This window comes from Dipodomys merriami, unplaced genomic scaffold (assembly GCF_024711535.1).
Source record: "Dipodomys merriami isolate MVZ:Mamm:240054 unplaced genomic scaffold, mDipMer1.0.p SCAF_33, whole genome shotgun sequence".
Taxonomy (NCBI): domain Eukaryota; kingdom Metazoa; phylum Chordata; class Mammalia; order Rodentia; family Heteromyidae; genus Dipodomys; species Dipodomys merriami.
This window is the reverse complement of record NW_027204826.1, coordinates 3,022,718-3,040,919: the sequence shown is the minus strand read 5'-3', so window position 1 is coordinate 3,040,919 and position 18,202 is coordinate 3,022,718. Positions and strand designations below refer to the sequence as shown.

General features: G+C 56.6%; 2 protein-coding genes across 2 annotated transcripts; one reads left to right on the top strand and one right to left on the bottom strand.

Annotated features, from left to right (window-relative positions):
* Positions 1 to 374: 374 nt before the first annotated feature.
* Positions 375 to 4,732, bottom strand: LOC138842138 (taste receptor cell protein 1-like). Its single transcript, XM_070043376.1, has 11 exons — positions 4,724 to 4,732; positions 4,603 to 4,664; positions 3,150 to 3,304; positions 2,930 to 3,060; positions 2,363 to 2,427; positions 2,021 to 2,160; positions 1,156 to 1,280; positions 982 to 1,040; positions 743 to 888; positions 519 to 610; positions 375 to 386 (listed from the first exon to the last, which is right to left on the bottom strand). The coding sequence occupies exons 1-11, from the start codon at positions 4,730 to 4,732 to the stop codon at positions 375 to 377; spliced, it is 996 nt and encodes a 331-aa protein (XP_069899477.1).
* Positions 4,733 to 13,275: 8,543 nt separating this feature from the next.
* Commd4 (COMM domain containing 4) lies at positions 13,276 to 18,006 on the top strand. Its single transcript, XM_070042856.1, has 8 exons — positions 13,276 to 13,359; positions 16,089 to 16,160; positions 16,313 to 16,378; positions 16,546 to 16,585; positions 16,729 to 16,848; positions 16,968 to 17,048; positions 17,510 to 17,686; positions 17,778 to 18,006. The coding sequence occupies exons 1-8, from the start codon at positions 13,357 to 13,359 to the stop codon at positions 17,816 to 17,818; spliced, it is 600 nt and encodes a 199-aa protein (XP_069898957.1). The 5' UTR covers positions 13,276 to 13,356; the 3' UTR covers positions 17,819 to 18,006.
* The last annotated feature ends 196 nt before the right edge of the window (positions 18,007 to 18,202 follow it).

Below are 18,202 nucleotides of genomic sequence, written 5' to 3'. Positions count from 1 at the left end.
GGAGAAACCCCAGGCAGGAGGAGTCGGGGGGGGGGGGGGGGAGAGTGGAATCCAATGGAAGGAGAAGCCGCTCCGGGGACACCTGGGGAGAGGAGAGGAAATACTGAACCCCCCAAACACGCACATACACACAGTGCCACCTGCCCACTCCTGTCTGGGGGGGAGAGGGGGAAGGGCAGGCAGGAGACAAAAGGGGAAGGTGGAGCCTGGCAGCTTTCCGCTCCCCCCCACGCCCCCCTCCACCCTAACACCTCCTCTGGCCCCTGGCACCCTGCGCACCTGCCTGGCTGGGGCAAGCCCATACCTTGCAATGCAGGCCAGCGCCTGGACGAGGCCTTGGTTCCCCCAGGCTGGACACTCAGGCTGAGGCCCCGCTACTTCAGCACCTGGGGTGAGACAGCGCAGCATCACACACCCCTACCCAAAAGCCTCACCGTTCTGGTAGATTCCATTTGGATGCCCTGCCTTCCCCACCCCCACCCCCCCAAGATGTCCCTTCTGCCTAGCTGGACGCCTACCAAGGTGATGGTGACAATGGCATGCAGGACACACAGCGGGGGGCTGGGGACTCCAGGTCCAGGTCGACTGGAGGCTGTGGAGTGGGGGGCGCCTGGAGCAGAGAGCAGAGAGGAGCGGGTGGTCAGGGTAAGTAAGCCTCCATCTTTGCGGTCCTGGGGTTTGGGAGGGGGAGGGGGGAGGGCAGAAGGGAGGGAAGGCCGCCAGCTGGGGGGAGGGCACTGACCGCAGTCTGGGCCGGTCACCTCCACCCAGAGGCCCTCGGCTTCGGGTGCACACCTCAGGGCCCTGCGCACGGATTCCTGGATGAGCCCCCGGGGTGGGGCCGCCTGGAAGAAGATGGCCTCCACTTTGGCAGTCGGTGGTTCTGGCCTGGAAAGGAGTTCCGTGGCTGGCTAACGGGAGCTGGCGTCTGGCTCTCCACCACCCATCCCCAGAACCAAAACCCAAGCCAAACCAGCCCACCAGAACTCCTGCACCACGACTTGAGCAAAGTTCCACAGAGTCCTGAGGCCTGGGGTCATCTGGGGTCAGGAGAAGAGGGCAAAGGTCAGGGCTCTCTGCCCACCATGGCCTCAGCCAGCTCCACCCCTGCACCCCCCTCTCTTCCATCCCCCCACCCCCCCGCCGCCATGTCACCCATCTGGTCAGCTGCTGCTGAAGCTTCTGGAATTCGGGGCTGGTTTTGTTCTGCAAGGCCTTGGTGAAGGGCCAGCCCCCTATCAGGAGCCACAGCTCATACACCTCCAGCTCGGCCTTCTCCTCTAGAACCATAGGAATGGGGGTACAGCATGAGAACCCCATCACCCAGGAACCTGGCGCAGAGCACACGTCCCAGTCCTGCTGTTCTCAGAGAGTGGCATGTGTTTATTTTGGTGTTGGTACTAGGGCTTGAACTCAGAGCCTGGGCGCTGTCCCTGAGCTTTTTCACTCCAGGCTAATGCTCTACGGCTTGAGTCACAGCCCCACTTCAGGATTTGTGCGTGGTTAACTGAAGACAAGAGTCTCACGAATTTTCCTGCCCAAGGGGGCTTTGAACCGCGATCCTCAGATCTCAGCCTCCTGAGTAGCTAGGATGACAGGCGTGAGCCTCCAGGGCGGGCCCAAGGGTGCCATGTTTCACATCGACGTCTGGAGATTCTCCAAACACACATGAAACCCACAGCCCGGGGCCAGTGACTCACGCCTGTGATCCCAGTGACTCAGGAGGCTGAGATCTGAGGATCGATTGTGGTTCGAAGCCAGCCCGGGCAGGAAAGTCTGTGAGACTCATCTCCAGTGAATCACCAAAAAAGCTGTGGCTCAAAGTGGTAGAGCACCAGACTGGAGGGGGAAAAAAACAGGCTCAAGGATAGAATTCATATTCTCAGTACAAGTCCCAGTAATGGCACACACACACATGCACACACACGCACACATGCAATTCTACTCATTTTCTAGAGGGGACTGTAAATTCTAGAAGAAGTAGGCTGCCAGTCCAGATTGGACTCCCTGCCAGACTCACCATTGGCTTCTAGGCTGGATTTCAGGAGGGCGGGATCTGTGCTGCTGCGGGCCAGGTGATTGGCCAGGCCTCGGAGGTGGGTGGGGACAGGGTTGTGGAATTTGTATTCCATGTCAATGCTCACCCATTGGTCGAGGTCGCTAGAGAAGGGCGGGGTCACAGGTTAGCAGGTGCTACTACAGAAGCAAGCTTTGAGTCCTAGGTATGGGGGGGCCCTCCCCACATCCTAGGGCAGAGATCCAGATGGCTCAAAGTCCTCTCCATGACCCCAAAACTCTGCCTCCCCATCCTGGCTTGCCCCCTAGCTGTGCAGGCTGGGGATGGGGGCAACACTCTACCCACCTGAAGAGGAGCAGGGGCCCTTTTTGAGGGTGCTTCTTATAGAATCCAGACACCAGCGGTGTGAGCTGTGGGGAGTCAGGGAGGTCGGAACTCAGAGGCTGCCTCTGAGTCCCTTCTACATGGCACCCTGGGGCAGGGGAGCCTGGCTAGGCCAACCCCAACCCACCCCAGGCATCGCTCTGAGGCCTCTCCGGTCTCCCTCATGCCCCCCTTCCCTCCCCCATGGTGCCAACCTGTGGCACCTCCACAGGCAAAAACCCAAGAGGGCAGCTGGGTACTGGTGGCTCACACCTGTCATCCCAGCTACTCAGGAGACTGAGATGTGAGGATCGCAGTTCAAAGCCCCACAACCGACCCAAAAACCAGAAGTGGCGCTGCGGTTCAAGTGGCGAAGCACTAGCCTTGAGCAAAAGAGCTCAGGGACAGGGCCCAGGTCCTGAGTTCAAGTCCCAGGCTTGGCACAAAATAAAATAAAAATAGCCCAGAGGCCTGTTGTGAAGAGAATCAGGCAAAGGTCCCAGGCCCCTTCCAGAAGGAGGGCTGTGTAGGGGAGCAAGGAGATCTCACCCACTGGAGAATCTGCTTCTCTAGCAGGACGAAGGGCTTAGAACCAGGCGAGAGGAGCTGGGGCAGGAAGGGCCTCAGGACTGTGAAGTGGATGCTGATGGTCTCCAGAGCCAGGTCAGTCAGGTTGGACCCTGCAGAGTCACAGCTGAGAGTCAGGAGGACCCAGAGTCCCCGTGGTCCCTGTATTGGCGGGGGGGGGGGCAGACACTTGAGGGCTCACCATCAGAGGTCAGGCTGTCCTCAGCCAGAGACACACTTCCCAGTATCCACCTGGACATCTTGACCCAGCGGTACATAGTCCAGAGGACTTGGTGCGCCGAGGGCCCGGATGAGCCCCCAAACACCAAGGTGGCGTTTACATCTTCAGAGCCAGGCCTGGGGACAGAGGCGTGTGCTCACAGAAGGCCCAGGCAGGGGAGGGGGCCTGGCTGGTGCATAAGTCCCCCTATTTTTTTTTTGAAAGGGGGGAGTAGAGGCGTGAACTCGAGGCCTGGGCACTGTCCCTGAGCTCCTCAGCTCAAGGCGAGCGCCCTACCATTTGAACCACAGCGCCACTTCTAGTTTCCTGGTGGCTCATTGGAGATAAGAGTCTCATGGATGTTCCTACCTAGGGCTGACTTTGAACCACCAGATCTCAGCCTCCTGGGTAGCTAGGATTACGAGTGTGAGCCATGGGCACCAGGCCTGTTCCTGAGTTTTTGTGCTTCAAGGCTGGTGCTCTACCACCTGAGTCATTACGCCCAGTCTTTTTTTTTGGGGGGGGGTCCGGTCGTGGGGCCTGAAATCTGGGCCTGGGCACTGTCCCTCAGCTCTTCAGCTCAAAGCTAGCACTCTACCACTTGAGTCACAGCACCACTTCCGGCTTTTTTCTTTTTGTTTATGTGGTGCTGAAGAATCGAACCCAGGGCCTCATGCATGCAAGGCAAGCGCTCTACCACTGAGCCACCTTCCCAGTCCACGCCCAGTCTTTAACTCAGGGCTGTGCTCTCCCTTGGCTAGTTTGCTAACACCCGGTGCTCTGCCACTTGAGCTATGCCTCTAGCCCAGCTTTTGGCTGGTTAATTGGAGTGGGCACCCAAGGACTGTTCTGCATGGGCTAGCTTTTTTTTTTTAGTCGGTAGTAGGGCTTGAACTCGGCCTGGGCGCTGTCCCTCAGCTCTTCAGCTCAAGGCGAGCACTCTACCACTTGAGCTACAGCGCCACTTCCAGTTTTCTGAGTGGTTTATTGGAGATAAGAGTCTCACAGACTTTTCTTGCACGGGCTAGCTTTGAACCGCAATCCTCAGATCTCAGCCTCCTGAGTAGCTAGGCTTACAGGCGTGAGCCACCAGGGCCAGGCTGCGTGGGCTAGCTTTGAACAGTGATCCTCTAGATTTCAGCCTCCTGAGTAGCTAGGATTATGAGCAAGAGCCACCAGCACAGGGCCAGCCAGATGCTCTTGCCACCCCTGCCTTCCCACTGCTGCTCAGACATGCCTGGCAGCACCGTACCAATCCAGCAGCTGAAATCAGCTCGGATCAAGAGGAAGGTCATTTGAGGTCACACAGCCACTGCTGGGACCAGATGTGAGCTTCTACCTCTCCCCCCTCCCCATCCAGCCCTTCCTGGCCCTGGCAGAGAGAGCAAGCATGCAGGGGCTGGCAGCCTGGGGACCCCAAAACACAGGCACTTACCCGAACACCAGGACACCAACACCCTCGAAATTGGGAAAGTCCAAGTGATAGATAGACTGGATCTGAGGACAGACAGGCAGACAGACAGGCAGACAGAAGGCATGGAGCTGGCCCTCCCTACCCTCCACATCTCTGTCCCCTGCCATCAGCCCGGCTTGAACAATGCAGTGGCCAGGCTCTGCCCAAGCTACTTTCCTTTTCTTTACTTTTTTTTTTCTGGCCAGTCCTGGGGCTTGAACTCAGGGCCCGGGCACTGTCCCTGAGTTTCTTTTGCTCAAGGCTAGCACTCGACCACATGAGCCACCGCACCACTTCTGGTTTTTTTCTGTGTATGTGGTACTGAGGAATCGAACCCAGGGCTTCATGCATGCTAGGCCAGCACTCTACCAGTAAGCCACATTCCCAGCCCTTTTTTTTTTTTTTTTTTTTTTTGGTACTGGTCCTGGGGCTTGAACTCAGGGCCTGGATGCTACCCCTGAGCTTTTTCATTCAAGGCTAGTGCTCTACCACTTGAGCCACAGCTCTACTTCTAGCCTTTTTGCTGGTTCATTGGAGATAAGAGTCTCAGGGACTTTCGGGCTGGCAGGCTGGCTTTCAATCTTGAGCCTCAGATCTCAGCCCCCTGCGTGGCTGAGATGACAGACATGATCCACGAGCACTGGGCCAAGCTACTTTCTACACAAGCAGCCTCAGATCTGAGGTCAACTTAGCTAACATCAGAGGCAGTGTCAAGTCTTGGAGCCGTAAATGCCTGATTTTCCCACTTTGCTTTTCCTCTCTGCTGCAGATCACTTTTCAATGCGGTCATGCTTGGCTCTGGCTCCCAACAGCTGCCACCTGGGCCTCTCCTCACCTCCCCCCTCCTCCCCCTTACCCCCCCCCCTGCCCCAGTCCCTCAGTGCCTCTGACCATCTCAGGCACACAGTTCTGCCTGCTCACAAAGTCTCTTTTGTGTGTGTGTGTGTGTGTGTGTGTGTGTGTGTGTGTGTGTGTGTGTGTGTGAGTGAGATCAATTGTGGACCTTGAACTCAGGGCCTGGGCACTGTCCCTGAGCTCTTTGGCTCAAAAGGATATTGCTCTACTATTTTGAGCCACAGCCCCACTTCCCATTTTCTGGTGGTTCATTGGAGTAAGAGTCCAATGGACTTCCCTGCCTGGGCTGGCTTTGAACTGCAATCCTCAGATCTCAGCCTCCTGAATAGTTGAGATGACAGGCGTGGGCCTCCAGTGCCTGACCGTCTTCCTCTCTCATCTGGCTATCTTCTCTCTACGACAGCTAATATTTCACACTTGTAATCCCAGCACAAGGGGAGACTGAGGAGGGAGGGTCTTGAGTTCAAGGCCAGCCTGGGCTATATTGGGAGACCCTGTCTCAATGAAAGGAGGCTGGGGAGGGGGGTTAGCTCAGAGATGGAACTTTTACTCTATCATCGTCTATCTGGATTGGCCTGGTTTCTGATTCAGTCTCCCCAGGAGATTCCCTGAGGCAGGAATTCTGCTTGGTTTTGCTCTCTGTCTCTCCTGCCTTGGCACAATGTCCAGAAGGTGCTCAGTGAATTCTAAGAAACAGGTTAAAAAGAGGAAGGAATGGACCAATTGCCATGGACAGAGACTCAGAGCGCCCCCTGGAGGACAGGTGAAAATATACATGTCCTAGTCCTGCAGCTGTGGGTCACGCCTGTGATCCTGTGATCTGGCCCTTCCTGGCCAGAGTGCTTCCTCCCCCATCTCTATAGTTCCTGAATGAACAGTGACTCATTTTCCCAGGAGTAAGGTAAGAGTGAGATAAGAGGCTCATGGACTTTCCTTCTCAGGCTGGATTTGAACTGGGATCCTCAGATCCCAGCCTCCTGAGTAGCTGGGATGACAGGCAGGCTCCTGACTAGTTTTCGACTTTCTCCCCATTCTGTGGGGTCCTCCCAAGAGCACAGGACAGTATTCATTCATTCATTCATTCATTCATTCATTCACCCTCAGCTCTGGGCCTCGCTGCCCTGAGGGAGCCCAGGGCCTGAATGGACACAGGAGGGGCTCTATGACCTCCCCGTGGGGAATCAGGTGCCCCTACCTGGTGGCGGAGGTCCCCACGCAGCTGCTGTTGTGACACAGATGCGGGGCTTCCCAGAGCATCAGACGAGGCTCCACCGGTGACCCGGAAAGTCACGGAGCGGGTCACGTGACCAACTCTTGGCATGGAGGAGGCTGAGTCCTGGAAAGGGGTGATCTGGCCAGGATGAGAGGAGGGGGTGGGCTGGGTGGGGTAGATGCTTGCAAGGGTCCTCGGGGAGCCAGGGCTCCAGGGGGCCCCCGGAAGGCTGGAGGGGGGTTGGTGGGAGAGGGTAGCAGTTGGGGATGGGCTGGCAGGGCCCCCCAGCCCTGGCTGGACTGTCCTCTGAGGGGCAGCCGGCTGGTGGTGACCTGAGACCAACAGGAGAGGCCTGGTTGGAGCAAGGCTGGAGGCACTGGGAGAGGAGGCTGTGGTTGAGAGGCCCAAGGCAGATGCAGACAGGCCTGGGGGGGCCCTGGCTCCAGTGGGGACAGAAGAGATTGGGGCTGGGACTGGAGATGGTGGCACTGGTGCTGGGGAAAATGGCAGAGATGGAGCCAGCGGGGAGGAGGAGGTTGGAGATGGTTGTGGAGCTGACCTGGCTGAGGGCAGTGGCCCCACAGAGGCCGCCATGGGCCCTGGACCCCGGCTGGCCACTGCCCTGTCCCTGGCCACCCTTGTGATGGCCGGAGAGGCCCTGTCCAGACCTGAAGTCCCAGGAGCTGCAGGGGGCAGGGGCTGGGTGATGGCAGTCCTGTTAGAACCAGATGGCCACACAAGTTGGCACGGGGGCACGAAAGCCTTCCCAGGGTCCCCTGGAGCTCCCAGCAGGGGGGTAGGGGACTCAGGCCAGGAGCGGCCAGTGGTCCATGCTGCGGGCACCTGAGCACTGGCATTAGGACTGTGCCTGCCCCAGGCCTGCCTTGGCCATCCTGTGGGTCCAGACATGAATGAAGGGGAGGGGGAGGAGAAAGGGGGTCCTGCGGGCTGCCTCTGTGGTGTGGGAGTTACAGGTGCAGACATCACCTGGGATCCTGGCACCCCTGGGACCTGGGGCTGGGGCTCTGGGGTCCTGTAGGCTGCAGCCTTGGTCACCGCTGAGAGGGTCGGGACAGGGGTGGCTTTGATGGAGACCTCAGGACTTCCCCCAGGAGTGGGCCGTGGGAGGGGATCCCAGGACACGGCTTCGAGGACCTGCCGGCCCCCAGATTTCCCTGGGTAAGGGAATCTGAGGAACTTGGGTAGCTGGTGAGGCGTCTTGCTGCCGGCTTGCAGGTCTGCTGGGCCAGAGGCCGAAGGAGACTCATCAGGGTCTTCGTGGGCAAAAGTCAGGGGTAGGACCGGAACTGAGACCACCAAGAGAACTGCAAACCAGGCCAGGCCTTGTCTAGCAGCACCAGTGTGTATGATCGGCCCCACTCTCCCCCCCAGCCCCCGTCATATTAAGGGGCCTAGGGAACCTAAGACCCAGCTCATCCTCAAGAGCTCACTGGAGCCAGGTGCTGGCGGTCCACGCCTGTCACCCTAGCTACTGAGGAGGCTGAGATCTGAGGGTCTTGCTTTAGCCCTGGCAGAAAAGACCTTGAGACTTTTGTTGTTGTTGGGGGAGGCAAGAAGGGGGGTCTTGAACTCAGGGCCTGGGTGCTGTCCACAGCTCCACTTCTGGTTTTCTGATGGTTCACTGGAGATGAGAGTCTCACCGACTTTCCTGCCCTGGCTGGCTTTGAACCTCAGTTCTTAGATCTCAGCCACCAGCATCCAACTGGACTATTATCTCAAGCCCCAGGACTAGCCAAAACAAAACAAAAAAGGGAGAGGGTACCAGGTGCTGGTGGCTCACGCCTGTCATCCTAGCTATTCAGGAGGTTGAGATCCAAAGATCATGGTTCAAAGCCAGTCTGGGCAGGAAAGTCCATGAGACTCTTACCTCCAATAAACCACCAGAAAACTAGAAGTAGAGCTGTGGCTCAAAGTGGTAGAGTGCTAGCCTTGAGCAGAAGAGCTCAGAGACAATGCCCCCAGGCCCTCACAAAATCTCTCTCTCTCTCTCTCTCTCTCTCTCTCTCTCTCTCTCGCTCTCTCTCTCTCTCTCTCTCTCTCTCTCTCTCTCTCACACACACACACACACACACACACACACACACACACACAAGGAGAGGAGAGGTCTGATGTTCGTTGAGAAGGTCCTGTCCCTCCTTTGGGCCACTTACCCTGTCCCCACTTTCTTACCAGCCAGAAGAATCCCAACAGCTGGAAACCACTGCACAGCCATGCTATAGGCTCCCAGGGTCAGTGTCAGGGACAGGGTCAGTGTCAAGGACAGGGCGAAGCTGTCCTGGGCGCCTTGCAGAAGGGACAGGTGGGGCTCTGGGCCGCACTGGAGGTCCTGAGTGTAGTACTTAGAACCTGCAAAAGGGAGGAAGAGAGAAAAGACAGGAAAGCAAAAAGGAAGTAAGAAAGCGGGACACCAGTAGCTCATACCTGTCGACCCAGCTACTCAGGAGGCTGAGATCTGAGGACAGAGGTTCAAAACTAGCCCAGAGGCCGGGCCTCAGTGGCTCACACCTGTCATCCTAACTACTCAGAAGGCTGAGATCTGAGGATCTCGGTTCAAAGCCAGATGGGGCAGAAAAGTCTGTGAGATTCTTATCTCTAATGAACCACCAGGAAACCAGAAGTGGTGCTGTGTCAAGTGGTAGAGCACTTGCCTTGAACTGAAGAGCTGAGGGACAGCGCCCAGGCCCAGAGTTCAATCCCCACGACCAACTGACAAACATGAACAACAACAAACTAGCCCAGGCAGGAAAGTCTATGGGACTCTAATGAATGAGCAAAAAGTCAGAAATGGAGCTATGACTCAAGAGGTAGTGTGCCAGGGCTAGAACTACGGCTTAGTGGTAGAGTGCTTGCCTTGCATGCATGAAGCCTTTGGTTCGATTCCTCAGCACCACATACCCAGAAAAAGCGGGAAGTAGCACTGTGACTCAGTGGTAGAGTGCTAGCCTTGAGTGAAAGATGTCCAGGGACAGTGCCCAGGCCCTGAGTTCAAGCCCCTGAATTGGCAAACAAAAAAAAAAAAATAGGAAGAACTACTCCTGGAACCTGGGTGACAGTGAAGCCAGTAAAGGAATTTAGGCGGAGCCTCCTCTGGTAGAGAGAAAATGAAAACCTAGGGTAGAACTCAGATGGCAGATCTCTCAGACAAGAGGCCAGCCAAGACAGCCAGCCCCGTCTCCCCACCTTCGCCTGCCCCACCCTGCCCTCTAGCCTGCTCCCCTTCCTGGCTGAACAGGTTTCTTTTTGGTGCCAGTGCTGGACCTTGAACTCAGGGCCTGGATCCTTTAGCTTTTGCCACTCAGGGCTGGTGCTCTACTTAAGCCCCAGCTCCACGTCTGGCTTTCTGCTTGCTCGCTAGAGAGAAGAGTCTCAAGAACTGTCCTGCCTAGGCTGGCTTTAAATCCTGATCCTCAGCTCTCAGCCTCCTGAGGAGCTAGGATGCAGCAGTGACCAGCACTAGGTTGAACATGATTTCTAAGAGGGAAGAATTTCACAGCTCCTTGTTGTGTAAACCCCCTTCCAGGCGTGGTGAGGGCCAGAGGGGAGGGGGGACACCCACTGAAGGGCACTGAGTTGAGGCCTGGGCCCCATGACCCACCCCTGGCTGGCTGGCCTATCCTGACACCCCCATTCTGCCTCCCCAACCTGTGCCCCCCAGGATGTTCAGGTCTTACCTGGTAGCGTAGGTAATTCCAAGAAGTCTCCTACGTCCCTCAAGGAGGAGAGGTTCCAGCCACCTCCTTCCCCCCCCACCCCTGACCCCAGGAAGTTCTGCGTTTGATGGCTCAGGTCTGGAGCCCAGATCAACCTGCGTCCCCTGGCACAGAGCAGGGGGCCCACACACCCAGAGGGTCCTGAGAAGGGTGGTAGTGGATACAGAGGGACAGCAAGGGGTGAGGAGCAGACAGAGACCAAGCACCCCATCGAGAGGTGTATTTGCCTAGACATACGGGCAGCGGGGCCAGCGGATGCCAGCTTTGCCTACTTGCCTTCCAATGGGCCTCCCTGGCTTGGGGGATGAGTGCCAGCAGGCTGCAGCTCCCTCCCTCCCCCCTGCCCCTGTGTCCTGAGCCCTTCCATCAGCAAACACCCCCTAGCCAGAGCCAGCTCAGGAAGGGGAATGAATACTCTTCCCACCAGAAATCAATTCATCTCAGCCAGGCACTGGTGCCACACGCCTGTAATCCCAGCTACTCCAGAGACTGAGATCTGAGGTTTAAAGACAATCTAGGCAGGAAAGTCCATGAAACTTCTTTTTTTTTTTTTTAAGCTTCAATTAACCATCAAAAAGCCAGAAGTGTGTCTCAAGTTGTAGAGTGCTAGCCTTGAGCAAAATAGGTCGGGGCCAGCACTCAGGGCTTTGAGTTCAAGCCCCAGGACAGGCATGCACACACACACACACACACACACACACACACACACACACACACACACACACACGAAAAACAACACAGTTTTCTCCCTCTGATCTTGCCCGTTTTCACGAATGCTTACTAGTGTCCCAAAACTGAGCAAAGGCATCTTAAAGAAAGACACCTATTCTGGGAAAAAAAAAAAAAACATTTAATAAAATGATCCCTCTGATCCCAAATGTGTTTACAAAGAAAAAGTATTTAAGGGCTGGGAATGTGGCTTAGTGGTGGAGTGCTTGCCTAGCATGTACTAGGTTCAATTCCTTAGCACCACATACACAGAAAAAGTCAGAAGTGAGTGCTGTGACTCAAGTGGTAAAGTGCTAGTTTTGAGCAAAAGAAACTCAGGGATGGTGTCCAGATCCTGAATTCAAGTCCCAGGATCAACATCAAACAAACACCACTATTGACAAAAACACCAAATAAGAGTACATTTGCAGGGGCTAGGAAGATGGCTCAGTGGTAGAGTGCTTGCCTTGCATGCATGAGGCCCTGGGTTCGATTCCTCAGCACCACATAAGCAGAAAAAGCTGGAAGTGGTGCTGTGGCTCAAGTGGTAGAGCGCTAGCCTTGAGCTGAAGAGCTGAGGGACAGCGCCCAGGCCCAGAGTTCAGGCCCAACAACAGGCAAAAAAAAAAAAAGAGTACATTTGTAGGACCCCATCTGGACCTATTGAATCAGACCTTTGGGTAAGGTCTGGCGATGTGTGTTATCACAAGCTGGCAGATGCTGTGTATCTTGCCAACATTTGAGAACTGCTACTCTAAATAATCAAATAATCTCTATTTGTGAAACAAATATCTGCGAAATGGCATGAAAAGGACATGCCACTCAGCTTTTTGACTTCCAAATTTAAGTCGTTTGCCTGTCTGATATTACCTGTGTGATGTTGGCTGTTTTGCTTTTCAAATAGTCTTATCAATATAAAGGCAGTTTTAAATCTATATCTAATTTTTTTGTCTCTCCTTTATATTAAAAAAAAAATGAGGGCTGGGAAGGTGGCTCAGTGGTAGAGCGCTTGCCTTGCATGCCTGAGGCCCTGGGTTCGATTCCCCAGCACCACATAAGCAAAAAGAAAAAAAGCCAGAAATGGCGCTGTGGCTCAAGTGGTAGAGTGCTAACCTTGAGCTGAAGAGCTGAGGGACAGTGCCTAGGCCCAGAGTTCAGGCCCCATGACTGGACCCCCCCCAAAAAAAAAAAACAAAAAAAAAAAAAAACAAAAAAAAAAAGAGTTTTCAAAGCCAGGTGTGGTGGCAAATGCCTGTAATTAGGTAGGCAGGCTGGCCTGGAAAAGTTGCCAAGACTTTATGTGAAATATAACCGAAGCAGGAAGGGCTGTGGGTGGGGTATGGGGTTCAGGTGATAGAGAGCTTGCCTAGGCAAGCACAAGGTCCTGGGCTCAAACCCCAGTTCTGCCTCCCCCCCCACGGGCACAGGCCCGTCATGCTAGCTACTCAGGAGGCTGAGATCTGAGGATCGCAGTTCAACACCTTCCTGGGCAGGAAGAGACTCTTATCTCCAACAAACCATCAGAAAATCAGAAGTGGCACCGTGGCTCAAGTAGTAGAGCAGAGCACTCGCCTTGAGCTGAAGAGCTGAGGGACAGTGCCCAGGCCCAGAGTTCAAGCCCATCACACACACACACACACACACACACACACACGCACACACACACGCACACACACGCACACACACGCACACACACGCATGCAGCTTTTTTTCCTTTGTCAGTCGTGGGGCTTGAACTCTGGGCCTGGGCCTGGGCTCCTGCCCCGGCTGGCTTTGAACCGCGATCCTCAGATCTCAGCCTCCTGAGTAGCCAGCATGGCAGGTGTGAGCCACCGGCGCCCGGCCGGTTTGGACTTTCTTATCCTCCGCTTTGCCTTCCTGAAAGTGGAGTCACAAGGGAGTTCTCCGACACGGTCAGAGCTGCGGCCACCTCCGGGGGGCCAAGATCCGCAGCGGCGCCCGCCCGGAGACCACTAACCCCGCGCAAGCCCCGCCCCGCGCAAACCACACCCCCAGAGTAGCTGCCCGCGACCACGCCCCCACCGAGCCACACCCACAGACCCGCCTCTCGGCAGTGACCACGCCTCCAAACCAAGCCCCGCCCACCAACCCGCCCCTTACACACTCCACCGCCCCGCCCCTGACGCTGAGCGTCCCCGTCACGTGACCGCCCATCAGCTGACCTATGCGACCCAAAGAAGATATCCGTGGGCCGGGCCTCCGGGCAAGATGGTGAGGCCGCGGGGGCGGCGCGGGGCGGTGGGAAGCGGGAGAGGGTGACCTCGGCGGCGGGGAGACAAACACGGAGGCGGTCCAGACCGGCCGTGCCGGCGGGGAGGCCGCCCGCCGCCCGCGTGCGGGATGGAGGCCGCCGCGGGGCCCCGCGCGGGCCGACGCTCCGGCCGCCGCCCTCCCGGGCCTCCGACCCCCGGGCCTCCGGCCTCCTCCCTCCCGGGCCTCCGCCCTCCTGGGCCTCCGGCCGCCTGCGGAGCCGGACAGCAAGTGGCTTCCAATGCACCATCCAGATGCCTCGCCGCGCCCCGGGCCCTCCGAGCCCCGCTTTAACATGGCCCCGCCAGCCGGGCATCCCTGCCCGAGGCGGACGTGCGGAACACCGGCACCCAACCCGGGCCAGACCCAGAGGGCCAGGGTCCTGCTGAGCGTTGGGAGGCCCAGGGCAGCAGCGGCCTCCGGCGGGGACCGCAGCCCCCGGCGGGAGGGCCTGGCCCGGGAGGGGGGGATGGATCTCAGCGGCTGGAGCTGGGTGGGTTGGAGGTGGGAGATGAGGCGGACCCCGCTGGGTCTGGTCGCCCCAGCCACAGGGTGAGCACACGCACTGGCTCCCAGGTGTCCTTGTGCAGGGAGCCCTTTAGTTTTATTCTTTTTTTTTTTAAATAATTTTTATTGAGATGAGGCGATTACATAAATGTCACAAATTTCTCGGTATTGTGGGATAGTGATACTTAATGTCACACGCACATTTTAACCTTCACAAGGCAACGTGTCATTATCATGGTCTGTAAAGTTTGTGAATTCTGTAAATTTTGACAATACACCTGTTTGATATGTACATTTCTTTAGTGTCAGCTGTTTCCTCTTTACTTTTATTCTTTTTTTTTTTTTTTTTTTGTCAGTTGTGGGGCTTGAACTCTGGGCCTGGGCGCTGTCCCTCAGCTCTTCAGCTCAAGACCAGCGCTCTACCACTTGAGCCACAGCGCCACTTCCAGTTTTCTGGTGGTTTATTAGAGATAAGAGTCTCATGGACTTTCCTGCCCGGGCTGGCTGTGAACCTCAATCCTCAGATCTCAGCCTCCTGAGTAGCTAGGATTACAGCATGAGCCACCGGCACCCAGCTTTACTTTTATTCATTAGCCAGGCTTGAGGTCTGGGAATGTGGCTTAGTGGTAGGGTGCTTGCCTAGCATGCATGAAGTCCTGAGTTCAATTTCTCAGTACCATATAAACAATAAAAGGCCGGGTGCTGGTGGCTCACGACTGTAATCCTAGCTACTCAGGAGGCTGAGATCTGAGGATCATGGTTCAAAGCCAGCCTGGGCAGGAAAATCTGTGAAATTCTTACCTCCAATAAACCATCAGAAAACTGGAAGTGGTGCTGTGGCTAAAGTGGTAGGTCACTAGCCTTGACCTGAGGGACAGTGCTCAGGCCTAGAGTTCAAGCCCCACAACCGACAAAAAAACAAACAAAAACAACAAAAGAAGTGGCACTGGCTCAAGTGGTAGAGAGCTAGCCTTGAGCAAACGAAGTTCAGGGACGGGTGGGAATGTGGCTTCGTGGTAGAGTGCTTGCCTTGCATGCATGAAGCCCTCGGTTCAGTTTCTCAGTACGACATAAGCAGGAAATGGTGCTGTGGCTCAAGTGGTAGAGTGCTGGCCTTGAACAAAAGAAGCTCAGGGACAGTTCACAGGTCCTGAGTTCACACCCCAGGACTGGCACAAACAAAAAGATGGGCTTGAACTCTGTGTGTTGGGTTCCTGCTTGGCTTTTTTGCTCAAGGTTGGTGCTCTACTACTTGAGTCACTGCTCCACGTCTGGCTTTTTGCTGGTTAGAGGTAAGAATACTGCGGGAATTTATTTATTTATTTATTTTTTTGGTCAGTTGTGGGGCCTGAACTCTGGGTCTGGGCGCTGTCCCTCAGCTCTTCAGCTCAAGTCTAGCACTCACCACTTGAGCCACTACTGGCTTTTTCTGCTTATGTGGTGCTGAGGAATCAAACCCAGGGCCTCATGCATGCAAAGCAAGCGCTCTACCACTGAGCCACCTTCCCAGCCCCAGGAAAAAAATTTTTTAAAGAATATTACGGGCTTTTCTTGCTTGGCTGGCTTTGAACTTTAATCCTCAGATCTCAGCCTCCCGAATAGCTAGGATTACAGACATAAGTCACTGCTAAAATAGTTCCTCATTTTAGAAAGTGGGAGCAGGAAGGACCCATTTGACGAGGTGTCCGTTCAGCTGAGGGGGGATGGGATGTGAGTCCCTTCAGCTGAAGGGGGATGAGAGAGAGCAGGCCAGGAGCGGGGAGTGAGGATTCAGAGGGAGCGAAGCTGCTGTAAGGTACAGCAGGTTCATTGTTGTCGCTGGACCTGTGGTAGGGGAAAGAGGAGAGAGATCCCTGAGCCCACAAGTCCACCACGGACTTCCTTCTGCCCCTGCCGGGTGCCCAGCACTTAGCTTAAGCTGTGCCTCTTGATTGATGCTTGTTGACGGTTGGAGTTGCGGCTCCAAGTGACTCCCTCACAAACACCAGGTTCAAACCCCATAGTTTTAAAAGAAAAACAAAAAGCTTGATGCTTGCTGGGTAAGAGAATGTCTGGACCAGACAGAACACAGTCTGGTGGGGGCGGGGGTCCGGTGATGGGGCGAACAGTGGCCTGAGGGTGGCCATCTTGGACATGAATCCGGGCCACTCTGCGGTCTGACTGTGCGCCTCGTTCCCTGACAGAGGTTCCGGTTCTGCGGAGACCTGGACTGCCCCGATTGGGTCCTAGCCGAGATCAGCACGCTGGCCAAGATCGTTGAGTGCACAGGGTCCCCTGGGGGCGGGGCAGGATGAAGGGGTGGAGCAGTCACTCTGGGCCTGGGGCTGCCTTGCTGTGTGACCTGATCCCATGGTTGGCCCTCTCTGAGCCAGTCCCCAGTCACCTGATTTGGGGACTTCCCTTCCAGTCCTCCGTGAAGCTGCGTTTGCTGTGTAGCCAGGTGCTAAAGGAACTTCTGGGACAGGGGATCGATGTGAGTGCGGGGCCCAGCAGCCCCTGTCCTTGACCTGTGACCCCAGGGTGATGGTGAAGCGGCCTCCTGACCCCCCCACCCTCCTCTCCAGCCTTAACCCAGAGGCTGGGGGAGGTGATGGCGCCACCGGGGCTCCAGCACCTGCTAAGGCCCTTCTTTCCCTGTAGTATGAGAAGATCCTGAAGCTCACGGCCGATGCCAAGTTCGGTGAGTCGCCCATTGCACCTGCCAGCTCCTCCCCACCCCCCTCCCCTACACACCCTGGCCTGGAGCTGAAGATCTCGTGGTAGCTGGGAGGTGACTGGGGGCCACAGCGACAGTCCCGTCCTCCCCCTCCCTTGGGTCTCCAGAATCCGGCGATGTGAAGGCCACGGTGGCGGTGCTCAGCTTCATCCTCTCCAGCGCCGCCAAGCACAGTGTGGATGGCGAGTCTTTATCCAATGAGCTTCAGCAGCTGGGGCTGCCCCGAGGTACAGCCTGCGGGTGGTGGGGAGCTGGAGGGGGGGGCGGGGGGAGCCTTGGCCAGGTGTCCAGGCGACCGGGCCTGCCCTCTCCCGGCTACACTCAGTGGAAGTCCCTCTGTCCCCAGAGCACGCCGCCAGCCTGTGCCGCTGTTACGAGGAGAAGCAGCGCCCCCTGCAGGAGCATCTGCGGGCCTGCAGCCTGCGCGGTGTGTGCGGTCATGGGCCCGGGGTGTTGGGAGGGCTGGGCTGGGCTGGGGGTGGACAGCCATCAGTCAGAAGCCTTAAACACAGCCCCACGTGCAGCCAGAGTTTCTTCTGCTGGATCTTTCAGCTCTTTCCCTTTTGTGCTGGGACTGGGGCTTGAACTCAGGGCCTGAGCTTTTTCACTCAGGTACTTAAGCCACAGCTCCATTTTTGGTTTTCTGGCGGCTCATTGGCCATAGAGTCTCACAGACTTTTGCTTCAGCTGGCCTTGAACTGCAAGCCTCAGATCTCAGCCTCCTGCGTAGCTGGGGTGACAGCTGTGAGCCACAGGTGGCTCGGCGTATTTGAACTCTTTAATGATAAAGCACCTGTCCTGTACCAGGCCTGGGCCAGAGGGTAGCGGCCACGGCTGGGGGCGGGAGCCTGGCTTGCCCTCCTGAGCTCTGCTCTCCCTCCTTTACAGTGAGCAGGCTGGCGGGCGTGGGCTGGCGCGTGGACTACACCCTCAGCTCCAGCCTGCTGCGCTCTGTGCAGGAGCCCCTGGTGCACCTGCGGCTGGAGGTGGCGTCCGCCCCGGGCGCCCCAGCCCAGCCCTTGCTCATGGCTCTCTCAGCAGACAAGTTCCAGGTTCTGCTGGCAGGTGAGGACCAGCCACACCTTAGGGGCACGGGGCTCCCCAGGGCCCGACACGGCTGCTCCCAACCTGCTGCATCTTCTCCCTGCCTTCGCAGAACTGAAGCAAGTGCAGACCCTGATGAGCAACTTAGGCTGAGAAGATGGAGCGGCCTTCCCTGGCCGCCGCTCTCCGCCTTCCCCAAGGGCCTCTGGGGCTCTGGCTGTGTGGCTTCCCATTTGGGACTCGAGTAGAGGGACTCTGGGGCTCCTTCCCAGCGTTGCCCTCCCTCCCCCTGAAACAGGCTCTGGTCACCCTGGCAGCAAGAATAAAGGAGTATAAAGGGCTGTGGAGGTGTGGGCCTTTCTTTTTGGGTTCTGATGAAGGCATTTTTGTTTTTTGTTTTAGTGCTGGTACTGGGGCTTGAACTCAGGGCCTTGTACTCTTTTTTGGTCGGTCCTGGGGCTTGAACTCTGGGTTTGAGTGCTGTCCCTTAGCTCTTCAGCTCAAGGCGAGCGCTCTATTGCTTGAGCCACAGTGCCA